Below are 13,895 nucleotides of genomic sequence, written 5' to 3'. Positions count from 1 at the left end.
TTTTGTTCGGGGCCCTGTGTTACTGACTGTGCATTAGCAACCCTTGTGCTAAACTCTTGATTATATTGAATCAACAACGCTAAGCCCTTGCCCCTGCTGCTTGTTGCACATCCTGTGGCAGCCCTCAGGAAATCCTATTTTTTGGCATTGAAACGAATTAAAGGATTAAGCCACTACAAGGGAGGGGGTGATAAACTCTGCTTGTTGGAGGAATTTACGGGCCTGTGTTAGCTAAGCTGCTCTCATTCTTATATGGAGCTGGAGAGCCAAGGAGCTGCTTTGATGTCCTTTAGTCTGGCCGTGACTCTAGCTGGGCACTTTGATGCTCGGTCGCCAGTCTAGCAAAATGGGGGCTCAGAGTTGATGAACCTGACTCCCACTCCTTTGCTCCAGCTTGCTCGTTTCCTAGAAGCCTTTTCACCTGTCCTTTACAAGGTGCTTCTCCGAGGCAGACAGCATCTTAGGTTATTAGAAGCCTGGTGAAGATGCATTTGTTTCTTTTCCTTGGGATTCTTAATTGGCTAACAAAGATTTTTTTTTCCTGATGCCATTTTCAGGAACTTAAGGGGAATATGTTAGTTTGTCTTGCATTTTAGCTAACATTTATTTTGGTTTTGTCTTTCATAGAGTTTTGACCTAAGATTTTCCATCTTTCACCGAGTTAGAAAACCAGCAGAACAGATTTTAGTTACCAGTGCAATTTGGTTTTTTAAAGCCTCCTTCATTCTTTTTTTCCTTTACATGTTCTATCCTCACCTACCCCTTCCCAGTCCAGTCACTGCTTTACGATATTTTTAGATGTGATGATCTGGATTGCAGTCTAAGTCTGCATCCTTAAAGGCCTAGTGAGTTATATGCTCACTGTCATGTTTTCCCAACTCTTCCCCCCTCCCTAGACACTAAGGGGTCCTTTGTACATCCTGTGGGGGTATTTGTGACCGTTCAGAATCTGCTGATCCAGAAAGTTTGTCAAGTTTTATTCCTCTTCTACACAGTTCATAGCTAAAATATCCAAACGTGAAAACTGTCGAGTAGAAGTTCTTAAAGTTTAGTCTTTATATTTTTCTAGTGGCATGGAAATGAACTTCAGCCTAATAGTGAGATTCATAAGATGGGCAGCAATTATACTAACAAACTCCAAATGTTTGCCATCACTACAGGAAGGATTTTAGTGAGTTTTTTGATATTTTTGTTTTTCTGCTGCCTTCAGTTTTTAATGCCCCTTCCCACACACACATGTTCTTGTAAGAATAGAATCAGAGTATGGCCACACTTTTTTGGTTTTTCAAGACAGGGTTTCTCTGTGGGAGAGTCCTGACTGGCCTGGAACTCCCTCTGTAGACGAGGGTGGCCTCAGACTCACAGAGATCCACCTGCCTCTGCCTCCTGCACGTGTTTGTTTTTGTTGTTTTAGATTTTGCCACAGTTTGGGGGGTTATGTTGTTGTTATTGTTGTTTTGGTTTTTGTTTGTTTTTTGTAAGTAATATGTACCCTTCAGTGTTTCCTATCAGGACTCATCAGTGATAGGGTCTCTTCCTTGGATGTCTAAAGAGTTTATTTGTTTTGTGGACCCAGGGTCTCTACACAACCCTGTCTGCCCTGGAACTAGTTTATGTTGACCAGACTGGCCCAAAATTCATAAAGATCACTTGCTCCTGCCTATAGAGTACGAGGTTTAAAGGCATGTGCCACCATGCATGGCTGAAGGAGCCACTCTTTGTTTTGTTGGGGTTGATCAAGGATGAAAGGAGTACTTGGCCCATTTTATATTTGATATGGACAGAGTATTTTGATTGAGGGGTTTGGGAGGTGATTGTGGTTTTTTTTGGGGGGTTTTTTTTGTTTTTGTTTTTTGTTTTTTTGTTTTTCGAGACAGGGTTTCCCTGTGGCTTTGGAGCCTGTCCTGGAACTAGCTCTGTAGACCAGGCTGGTCTCGAACTCACAGAGATCCGCCTGCCTCTGCCTCCTGAGTGCTGGGATTAAAGGCGTGCGCCACCACCGCCCTTGTTTTTGTTTTTAAAGACAGAATCCTGCTATGTATCCCAGGTTCACTTTGAATTTAACTGTGTATGTGTATACCTCAGCCTCCTGAGTACTAGGATTAGAGGTCTATTCTACATGCCCAGTGGAACAGGGTTTTCTTACTCCTGTAATTAAAACTACTTAGATGAGTCTTAAGATTTAGTACTGTTTCTGATAAGTGTTTGATTTTCAAATGAGTATGATGGGGCTTGGGGCCATTTGTCAGGGAAAGCAGAAAGGGGTGATAGAAAACAAGGTGTTTGCCAACAAATGTGACATTGAGTCGATCCATAGGACCACATGGTGGGAAGAAAAGGAACCCTCACTAGCAACCAGCTCCTTAAAAATTTGTAAAGCGACTAACAAGAAACAATTATGAGTTACCATATCTCTCTACTTATGCAGTATTGAGAATGAACTCAAAGCATAACAATACATACTAAAAAATGGTTTTTAATATTCAAAGGGAATCAACATTGTCACAAACCAACCCTCTACTGGGTAATGTCAGAGGTCCTGTGCACATGCAGTGCAGGAACAATACTAAACTCTTCTTTCAGCATGATGACAAGTTTAAATCCTCGTGGTTTTGCCAGCTTATCTTTATCTGTAGTTTCAAGTTCTATTGCTACATGAATGTGAACATATAAAGAACATTTCAAAATGAGAGCTTAAATCAGAACATAAGAAACCACCTACATATTTGCACAGATGAACACAAATTCCACACCCGTAAGGATTTTATTACTTCATTAGTCTTTTACGGTCGTTAATTAGAAAGTTCCAAATTTTAGTTCATTTTCTGCATCACTAGATTGATCCCAGAGTTTCACAAACTGAAAGATCAAAGAAGTAAAGGAGCAGCCACTAGAGAGACTTCTTACCTCTACTGAATCCTCGGACCGAATAGGGTTGAGCTCCTGTCTTCTCCTGCCTTATATTCCCCTCTCTGCCTAGCCATATCACTCCCTGTCTCTACTTCCCTAGTGCTGGGATCAAAGGTATGAGCTCTGTTTTTCTTTTAGACTAGTAGCCCAGTGTGGCCTTGAATTCCTGATCTTCCTGCTGCTTCCACCTCCCAAGTGTTAGGATTGAAGATGTATGCTACCACTGCCTTGCCTTTATGGTTAACTAGTGGCTTAGCTCTGCACTTAATCTCTAGGCAAGCTTTATTTGTCGGAACACAAACAAATATCACCTTTCCCCTTTTTTGTCTAAAAAAAAGATTATAACTAATATAAGAAAAATATACAATAAGTACAATAACTATACAATATATACAGGCTATAAAAATATCAACAATGTCTAATTCATTAACAATTGACAAATTTAGAGAAAATCCTTCATTATCTATTTTATTTTGGTGATAATTCACATTCTATTCTGACTTGCATTACAAAACCTATCTTTATGCCTTTCAACCTTATACACTTTACATTTCTTTAGTGAATTTTTTTTTTCTGAATCTGGTAACAAGGAAAACTATAACTATAAAGTCTTCAACTCCATCAGAGACCCAAGAAGGAAATAATATTACCTGAGTAAGCAGGAAGTGCAAGCGGGCGACTCCCAAAAAAATATAACAAATGATACTTGACTGCATGGACAGTCACCCAAGGTTCCTCTGCAACATTGGGGCAGCCGTCTTCTACCTACAGGCCTGAATACCTGGCAGACTTTTCTGTGAAGCAGGATATTCTGAAGGGTTGTTCTACCTTAGTTCGTCAGTCACTTTCTTTTATGTCCTGCATGTCCAATTTGGACAGCACACTGTCAGCAGTCGAGGCAAGGGCACTTTCTTACCCAGTGGCTAACTTTTGCCACAAAGAAAGTAAACACCCTGTGGAGGTTTTTTGGTACCCATCATCTTCTCTGAAGTAGATTGATGCTGCCAGGAGCAGACATGTCTCATTGTCATTAAAAAGAGAGAGACAGGGAGAAACCCATGTTACTAAAACATTTTAAATGCCATATTCTGTAGATCTCTGAAGTGTTTGAAGGCCACCTGTATACCTAAAATATATCTGCTTGACCTTGAAAACATACCTAACATGACTACAGATTCGATTATAATAGATGACTAACTACTAACCTGCATTTCCTTGTTATCCTAAATAGCTGATAATAATAAGGGCTAAAAAATCTGCATTACATTGTTAAATGAGTTGCATAGGTACAATACATTCAACAAGGTTAGAAATGTATGTACGTATGTTCTAACTAAAATAATCTTAAGTTAGTATCAATATATAACAATCTATATCAATGTAAATTATGTAAAACTAATAGTTGCTTTTTTGGTTTAAAAGTAAATTCAATAATCTACCTGTATCCTACTACACTCTTCCTCTGTGACTGGCCGGGTGACTGGCCCCTAGTGTCCTTTCTCCTTTTTCTCTTCTTGCTCTTTCTGTTTATCCTCTCTGCCTGCCAGCCCCACCAATCCTTTCTCCTGCCTCACTATTGACTGTTCTGCTCTTTATTAGACCATGGGATTTTAGTCAGGCAAAGAATCATAGCTTCACAGAGTTAAACAAATGCAGCATAAACAAAAGCAACACACCTTAAAATAATATTCTATAACACTTTGCTATGCTCTTTTTTTCTTCCATCTTTGAGCCTACTCTATGCATGGCTCTTGGTGTAATCCTGATCTGAGATTCATCTTCCCCAATTCAGCTTCAAGGAGGTATTTATCCTTACTGTGGAAATAAGCCCATGCTGGCAGTTTTGGTCTATTTTATTAGCGGCGGGGGGACTGTTATCTAGAACATTTTCTGGCACACAGTAAGTACTGGAGTATATTGTTGTTTAATAACATTTTATGTGCATTCATGTGTGCCATAGTACCCATGTGGAGGTTAGAAACCTACTTGTATTCTGCTGCACCCAAGTCTTTTCAGTCATGCTATCCCAGCAGTCTCCTAAAAGGCCATTAGAACCACGTTTGTATTAAGTTACTAGGTCTTTATGCTAGCCTCCCTTCAACTTCTCTCTTGGCAAAATTTGTAGAAGAAACACATAGTAGTAAATTATCTGGGGAGGCTGTTGTGGGAATGGAAGCAGACAGGCAAACAGATAGAAAATAAATACTTTTTTATAGAGAGTATCATCTGATCTGTGTATCATTCATAGAATTATTTAGAAAGAGAAAAGGGAAAGAAAGGAAGGGCTGGTCTCAGGACAAGGGCTTTAAGTCTCAAGTACTTTTTTCATACAAAATCTTGGACCATCCAATGCCAAAACCCCACTTTCAGGTTTTGTCTTAAGCAACAAAGGCTAAGAGTGCCAAGCCCACCCCTATAACATTCTGAGGCTTCTGTTTTGTTAAGGTGTGTCTTGTTTGTTTGCAGTTTATAAAAGAATGGTTACTAAAAAAAAAAAAAATAGCTGGCTATGATTAAGATTATAAGCAGAGAGATCAGAGTATTAGCCTCAATTCCAGCTTAAGGTAAATTATCAAGTATTTGGCTGTAATAATTTTATTACAGTGTTGATGACATTCGTGTAGTAAAGTGCACAGATTTTAGGTTGTCCCTGAGTCAGTATCATATAATTCCCATCCAGGTCAGTGTGCCGCTTCTTACCCCATTCCTCCTTGCTGTTTTGTTTTTTCTTTCCTGAGACAGGGTTTCTCTGTAGACCAGTCTGGCCATGAATTCAGAGATTTGCCTGCCTCTGCCTCCCAAGTGCTGGGATTAAAGGTTTGTGCTACCACATCCAGCTCAGAAATCTTACTTTTGAAGCTGCAGACTCAAACACATGTTCTTGGTTATGGTATATATTACATTAAAAAACTAAACTAAAAATTTCTGCTGTTGCCGGGCGGTGGTGGCGCACGCCTTTAATCCAAGCACTGGGGAGGCAGAGGCAGGCGGATCTCTGGGAGTTCGAGGCCAGCCTGGTCTACAAGAGCTAGTTCCAGGACAGGCACCAAAGCTACAAAGAAACCCTGTCTCGAAAAACAAAACAAAAAAAAAAAATTTCTGCTGTTGACCCCTGGGTGTGCCTGTTAAAGCAGGATTATAGTTAGGAACCAAGTTACTTTGATAGCTCCCACATACATAGGTCTCTTGGAAAGTTTATAGCTCTCTGTTGTAGGCAGGGTCTGTATAGGAGGGCCTAGAAGTTTTCATGAGTTCTGAAATAGACCTTCCTCATGACTGAAGATGACATGATGAGAGTCCCAAGAAACCAGGAGTACAACTGTTTATTAAAAATAATAATAATAATAATAATGAGTAGAATGCAGTTGACACAGCTTCAAGATCTTGGGGCCTGGGAGATGTCTGAGTAGGTAAAACAGGTGGACTGCAAGACCAACTGAAATGCCAATGCCAGCATTTCTGTGATGGGATTGCCCTGAAGCTCAGAGACCCTGCCTCATGTAGAAGACCAAAAGTGACTCTGACTCTGGACAGTTGTGTCCTCTCTCTCTCTCCCTCCCTCTCTCTCTCTCTCTCTCTCTCTCACACACACACACACACACACACATTGACAGTGGTTACTAAAGATAGTCTTCTGGGGCTGAGATAGTAGTTCAGTATTAGAGAGCTGTTTAACCTGTGTGAGGTCCTAGGACTGAGTCTCTAGCTTCAATTCCAGAACTGTGAAAAACAAAACCAAAGATGATGTTGTGCCATCTTTCTATTTTGGTGGGTTATCATACTAATTATTTTAGCTATGTGTAAGTGCTGGGAATTGTTGGGGCTACTGCCTTCTGAGGGATTCTCCCAGCTTCTGGTAGTTTTTTCTCATGCACGTGCAGATCTGTCCTTGCCAAAGCTTAGTAGAATCTCAAATCAGGTCCCCAAGGTAGGCTCTTTACACTCCTGCGTACTGCCCAACAAGAACCTAGCTACTTTGGCCTCTCCAATTCTGATTTCAACTGACAAGACTGGGTCCACCTTCTCTGTGTAGCAGCCTGGAATTTACATCTAGGTAGCATGAAGCACCTGAAGGTTCACCCTGCTTCCTGTCTCTGAAGCACACTCTTCTGTTGCCCTGTGTCTGAGAGTCATTATGCTTTGTACTTTGTCTAGCGTTCCACTGTTCACAGTAGGAAGATAAATCTTGTCCCGGTATAAGGTAGCACTAGAAGTCTCTAAAAGTGGAGGAAAAGGCTGGGGATGTAGTTCAGCTGGTTGAATGCTTACCTTGAAGTCACAGAGCCCTTGTTTGATCCTTAGCACTGCATTAAACCAGGCATGGTAGCACACAGCTCTAAATCCAGAGGTCGCTTTCTGATCCCTAGAACATACGTGTGGTGTTCTAGGTGAATGAGCCTGGCCCTCAAACACTCATCTGTGCATGCTTAGTTCCTATTTGGTGACCTGTTTGAGAAGGATTAGAATGTGTGACCTTGTTGGAGGAAGTGTGTCACTGGGGGTGGGCTTTAAGATTTTAAAGGCTGAAGCCAGGCCTAGTGGCTCTCTCTTCCTGCTGCCTCTGAATCAGGATGTAAAGCTCTCAGCTACTGTTCCAGGAGCATGCCTGCATGCATGCCACCTTCCACACTCCCTGCAGTGGTGATAAAGGACTAACCTGAAACTGTAAGCAAGCCCCCAATTAAATACTTTTTTAGCCAGGTATGCTAACACAGGCCTTTTAACCTCAGTGGTTAGGAGGCAGAGGCAGGCAGATCTCTCTGAGTTTGAGGCCAACCTGGTCTACATAATGAGTTTCAGGACATCCAGGGCTATATAGAGAGACCCATAGGTATAATTTTCTGTCCTACCAGCCATCTCCCAAAGAACAACACAGAGACTTGTTGTTAGTTATAAATGTTCTGCCAATAGCTTAGGCTGGTTACTACTAATTCTTGCATTTTAAACTAACCCATATTTCCTATCTATATCCTACCACGTGGCTTGGTACCTTTCTTCAGCACAGCATGTTTATCTTGTTTCTCCCTGGGTCTCCTGGAGACTCCACCTTCTTCATCCCAGCATTCTCCCTGTCTACAAGTCCCACCTAACCTCTTCCTGCCTAAATATTGGCCATTTAGCTCTGTATTAAACCAATGAGAACAACACATTTTCACAGTATACAGAAAGATTATTCCACAACAGAGATCCTGTCTCAAAAATAAAAAACAATAGCAACTTTCTTTTGTCAGAATAACCTTGGTCGTAGTATACTTTCATAGCAGTAAAAACTCTTAAGACTCCAGGCGATTGTGGTGTACAACCTTAATCACAGCACACTTAGGAGGCAAAAGCAGGTGGATTTCTGTGAATTTGAGTCCAGCCTGGTCTACATAGAGAGCTCCAGAACAGCCAGAGCTGTTACGCAAAGAAACCCTGTCTCGAAAAACAAAACAAACAAACAAAAGTCCTGGCAGATAAAAAGAAGACAAAGAAAATGGTTATCTTTTTCTTCTATTCCTTAGTATTATTTTGTTTTTTGTTTTGTTTTTTTAGGCAAAGAATGTGTACAACAGTTGGCCGAGAACACCAGGTATTTCAGGAGACGCCTGAAAGAAATGGGATTTATCATCTATGGCAATGAAGACTCCCCGGTGGTGCCTTTGATGCTCTACATGCCGGCCAAAATTGGGTACTTTTGGGAAAGGCCACAAACTGGTCTGTCATTAGACAGAAAGATATGTTGAGGGGGAAGGGGGAGAAGTTGGCATTCTTGTGTTGCTACATGGGCAGGATTTTGTTTTCCTTGCTTGCTTCTTTAAAGACGATCTCACTGTGCAGCCCTAGCTGGCCAGGAAGTCACTATATATAGATCAGACTTCCTCACCGCATCCGCCTGCCTCTGCCTCCCAGGCGCTGAGATTAAAGGTTTGCACCACAACACCTGCCCTGGGCTGCCTTTTATTCCCAAGTACTGTGAACAAATTAAGGGAAGGTAAAAGACAAAGCAAAATTTGGTAAACAAAGCCAAACCATTAGAATTCATTATCTAGTGGGGATTCTGTGGAGGAAGGCACAAGACAGCTGTGGTGAACTTGTTGTAGAAGAGCTGTGGCGTTTGGGGGACCTGCTGGCCTACAGAGCCTCAGAAGCAGCCTGTCCTGCTTTCCCAAGTAGGGAAAGAAAAAAAAAAGAGGAATTCCTGACCTAGGAGGCCAGTTCCAGTCAGTTACTCCCGCTGTACCTGTCACAAGTCCTCTGTCCTCACAGTCTCAAAACTGTTTTCTAACACAGGTTTGTTTGCAATCTTAACCACTGTTCCATTTCAGGGACAGGCTATCACCTGTAGCAGACTTTATCGGAGTTGATCCTTGCCAGTTACATTCTTCCACCTTTGTGAAGGAGTGACTCTCAGAGGACTGGAAAAGCAGAGATTTTAGAATCATCAAAAATTGGGCCAGCAGCCAGGTGGTGGTGGTGGTGTGAGCCTTTAATCCCAGCAGGGGAGACAGAGGCAGGTGGGTCTCCATGAGTGGGAGGCCAGCCTGATCAACACAGCAAGCTCTAGGACAGTCAGGGTTGTTACACAGAGAAACCCTGTTTTTTGGGGGGAGGGGAGAGGCAGGGAGGCAGGCAGGCATCAAGCTAGTAAGACTTTGTGCTTTCTGCTATTTATACTTCTTGGTTTCTTTTGTTGCTGTTTTGTTTTCTGAGGCAGGATTTCTATATTTTGCCCTGGTTAGTTCTCTGTGTTGCCATAGAATTAGTTCTGTAGACCAGGCTAGCCTCAAACTCAGATCCACCTACCTCTGCCTATTAAAGTCGTGTGCCACCATGTCTGGCTACATTTCTTGGTTTTCCTTTTGTAGTGCCTTTGGGCGGGAGATGCTGAAGCGGAACATTGGTGTAGTTGTGGTGGGATTTCCTGCTACCCCAATCATTGAGTCCAGAGCCAGATTTTGCCTGTCAGCAGCTCATACCAAAGAAATACTTGATACGGTAAGTACCTTGAAATCAATACGGCACATTCTAAAAGGGGCTGTATATCAGACGGTACCAGTCACTTGATGTTCTGGAGCATCTAGGATTTTTTTTTATTAAGGTTTATTTTATGTGTATTAATATTTTATCTGTATGCTGTGTGTGTGTGTGTGTGTGTGTGTGTGTGTGCGCGCGCGCGCCACATGCACACTTGGTGCCATGGATCTCCAGGAACTGGAGGTACAGGCAGTTGTAAGTTGTCATGTGGGTGCTGGGAATTGAACCCATTTCCTCTAGAGCACCCAGTGCTCCTAACCACTGAGCCATTTCTCCAGCCCGAGCACCTGGTGAGACAGGACAGACAGTGTTATCTTAAATGACTATTTCAAAGCAGTTGCCAAATCTTTCATATAGTCCACAAATCCAGTACCAGAGTTCTGGAGAACCGCCTAGCTTCCTCTGTTTTGGTTTGTGACAGGGTCTTGCTGAGTAGCCGAGGTTGCCCCTGAACTAACAGTGTTCACACTAGAGATCCTCCTGTCTCAGTCCCCTGGCTGCTGGGATTATAGGTGTGGGCTACCTTACTCAATCAGCATCCATCCACTTGTACTGTTGTCTGTCTCACGATACAGTCTAAAGCAGGACAGGTCTCTTTTCTCCAGCTGTTTCTAATTTAAACTTTCTCATTCGATGTTACACTTAAAATACATTCCTTTCCTAAGTTCTTTCCTGCTTGTGTGGCTGCTCTGTGTTGATCACAGCTCCACTCAAAAGGAAGCTTGCTGGTTGTTCCCACAGCAGCCTAAGATACCCCGCCCAGCAAATTTTTTATGCTGGTAATGGTTTCTGTCTCCTGAGTAGTGAAATTACAGACATGTGCCATTATACTTGGCTAAGATCTACTAATCTTAAAGAATTTTTTAAATCGTTCTTTTAAAAAATATTATAATAATTTAATTGAAGTTTGGGGGTTGGTTTGTCTTGTTTTTGTTTTTTTAAGAGCAGGGTTTCTCTGTGTAACAGCTTGGCTGTCCTGGAACGTGTTCAGTAGACCAGGCTGGCATCAAAACAGAATTTTGCCTGCTTCTGCCTTCTGAGTGCTTAGCTTAAAGGTGTGTGCCACCATGCCCAGCTAACAGTTTCTGTTTCTTAGCATATCTAATTATACTTCTTTTTTTTTAAAGATTTATTTATTCATTGATTATGCATAGTGTTCTTTCTGCATATATGCCTACTTGCCAGAAGAGGGCATCAGATCTCATTAGGGGTGGTTGTGAGCCACCATGTGGTTGTTGGGAATTGAATTCAGACCTCTGGAAGAACAGCCAGTGCATTTAACCTCTGAGCCATCTCTACAGCCCTATATTTCTATTTCTTACAGCTGAAGACTTTTGACTATTTCCCTCTATATCTACAAAATGAAATTTCTCTCTCTAAAAATATATTCCTGAGCTGGGCATAAAGATGCATTCCTTTAGTAACCCCAGCGTTTAGTAGGTTGAAGCAGGAGGGTTGGAAGTTTGAAACCAGCCTGAAATACAAACAAAACTTTCTCAAAAAACAAACAAATAAATAAATAAGTTTTTTAGTTAGAGCACCTTATTAGTGATTGGTATTCATTCTTTGAGTGATCAATACAACACTCTAGTATCGTGGACTGTGGGTAGGATTACGATTACATCTTTCCCCTTTCTCTTTTCCAGTTCAGTCTCTCCCGTGCACCCCTGCCCTTGCTCTCATTCAAATTCGTGGCCTCTTTGTTATGTGTGTGTTTGTAACTATATAAATACAACTTGCTCAGTCTGTATAACATTACTTATATGCTTGTTTCAGGGCTGACTGTTTGGTATTAGGTAAAAACTTGGTGTTCTCTTCTCGGGGAAGGCTATTTCTTCCACTCAACATTCCCTGTTTGTCTGTAGCTCTTCGTGTAGAGTTGAGATCTTATAAACATTCCCCTTCCGTGTTAACATGTCTGTTAGTATTTAGGACAAGTTTAGGCAGTCGTGTTGGTAAGACTTGGGTCTAGCTTCTGAGATTTCTAAGAGCTGCAGTCTCACAGTAAACTTCCTGCCCCTTCAGCAGTGATCCCTGAGCCTTAGAACAGGAGTTGTGGTACAGATGTTATCAGCTTGGACTGGGCTTCAGAACCCTGCATTTTGCTGTGATTTTCTGTAATGGTCTCTGTCTGTTGCAAAGAGAAGTTTCCTTGCTGAGGGTGAGATCTACACTTAACCATGGGTATAAGGACAAATTTGTTTATATTATTGTTAGGAACTATGCTATCTTAGTAAAGTAGTGGTCGAGGTTCCTCTCCAAGGCTCATGACTTTACTCTGGGAAGTTGGCTAATTTTCCAGTATCAGGCATGATTGTCCTCTTATGTTGAAAATGAAATTTGGAAGACTCATATTTGTCAATCACAAATCTAATTACACCCTATAGTAGCTAAAGCTGAATACCAGCACAAGGATTGCAGTTAGACTAGAGGCTTGGAACGAGAGCTGAGGAATCAGCCTAAGCGTCTGGTCAGCTGATTGTTGACAGGGCACCAAGGCTAGGCAGTAAGCAAAAGGTAGTTTCTAAAGCAAGCAGTGCCAGCATGGATGCCCAGTGAAGCTGCAACCCTGCAGCGTGGACAGACCTGCAAGCTGTGCTAACTGAAAGAAGCTAGACACAGCTGTGACTTAGGATTCTACTCATAAGGAATACCCATAGTAGGTGACTCTGCCATGTCAGAGAATACGTTGGTGGTTGAGAGAGTTCAGAAGGAAAGCAGGGTTGCCGAGCAGTAAACGTACTGAGTGTGGGAGTTAATCAGAGACAGAGAAAGCATGCTCTGCAGAGCCAGTTCCAAGACAGCCAGGCTGCACAGAGAAACCCTGTCTCTAAGAGCCGAGAGAGATAGAGAGACTGAAACTCTCTACACTTAGTGAAGATGGAAATTGCACCTGCTGGGATTATATAGAAGCACTGAATTATGTCTAGTAAAGAGTTGGGTTTTGTAGAATGTGGGTCATATTTCAGTAATTTCTCCACATAATGGGAAGAACAATAGCATCAGCTGTGGGGGGGGCAGCGGTGTTAACCTGCTTCTTCACTCGGCCTGTCCTGAATGAGTTCATCCTGTGTCTTGAGCAGGGGTCACTGTAATTATTTGCTAAAAAATGGTACCATATAGTGGTTCTTTACTCCTAACCAAATAACCTCACTAAGGGCCAACAGTTTCTATTAGAAATTTGGTTTTTTAAGTAGATTAAACTTACCTGGGGTTGTGAATGTTGGCATATGCCTATAGTCCTAGGTGCCCAGAAGTCTGAGGCAGGAAGATCACTTGAGCTCAAGACTTTCAGATCAGCTTGGGAAGTTTATTGAGATTCCACATCAAATAACAAAAAACATTCCAAAGCCTTGTGTGAAGCACTTGCTGTGAGAACAGAGCTCTTACCCTCATCCCCTTGGGCACTGTGAGCTTGTTTGCTCACTGACTGTTCCTGACCACTTTCCTTTTTACACTGATAGAAAAAAAAATGAGGTGCTCCTGAAGTCACAGTTCGTAAATATCCTTCCCTTTGCGTTCTGAGTCACATACCCTTCTGTTTCAAATGTATAAATCCTCTGTCAGAGTCTGAAGTTCAGAGTCGACTGTCTATGTGGAGTCTTCAGTTTTAAGCCTGGCTTCAGAAGTACTTGTTCTGAAAGCACAGTGAAGTCCAACGCTTACTCTTTTTATTTTTCACATCTTGGAATAAAGAACAGGCAAACTCAACTTTATGTTTGTAAACTGTTCTAAAATATACATTTGGGAGGGGGGGGGTTCGAGACAGTGTTCCTCTGTGGCTTTGGAGCCTGTCCTGGAATTAGCTCTGTAGACCAGGCTGGTCTCGAACTCAGAGATCCACCTGCTGGGATTAAAGGCATGCGCCACTATCACCTGGCCTAAAATATACATTTTAAAAAACATTTTATTACAATTTTTATTTATTGTGCTTTTGAGTATGGGTATGGGTTCAAACATGCCATAAC

General features: G+C 42.0%; 1 protein-coding gene across 1 annotated transcript in view; it reads left to right on the top strand.

The window, feature by feature from the left end:
* Nucleotides 1-13,895, top strand: part of Sptlc2 (serine palmitoyltransferase long chain base subunit 2) — a 75,617-nt gene that overhangs the window by 56,007 nt on the left and 5,715 nt on the right. The window contains exons 10-11 of the mRNA XM_005343405.2: nt 8,446-8,581; nt 9,759-9,888. Coding sequence (XP_005343462.1) covers nt 8,446-8,581; nt 9,759-9,888 — 266 coding nt within the window. The remainder of the gene's footprint in view (nt 1-8,445; nt 8,582-9,758; nt 9,889-13,895) is intronic.

This window comes from Microtus ochrogaster, chromosome 1, assembly GCF_000317375.1.
Source record: "Microtus ochrogaster isolate Prairie Vole_2 chromosome 1, MicOch1.0, whole genome shotgun sequence".
Lineage (NCBI taxonomy): Eukaryota > Metazoa > Chordata > Mammalia > Rodentia > Cricetidae > Microtus > Microtus ochrogaster.
This window is presented reverse-complemented; position numbering and strand designations above follow the sequence as displayed.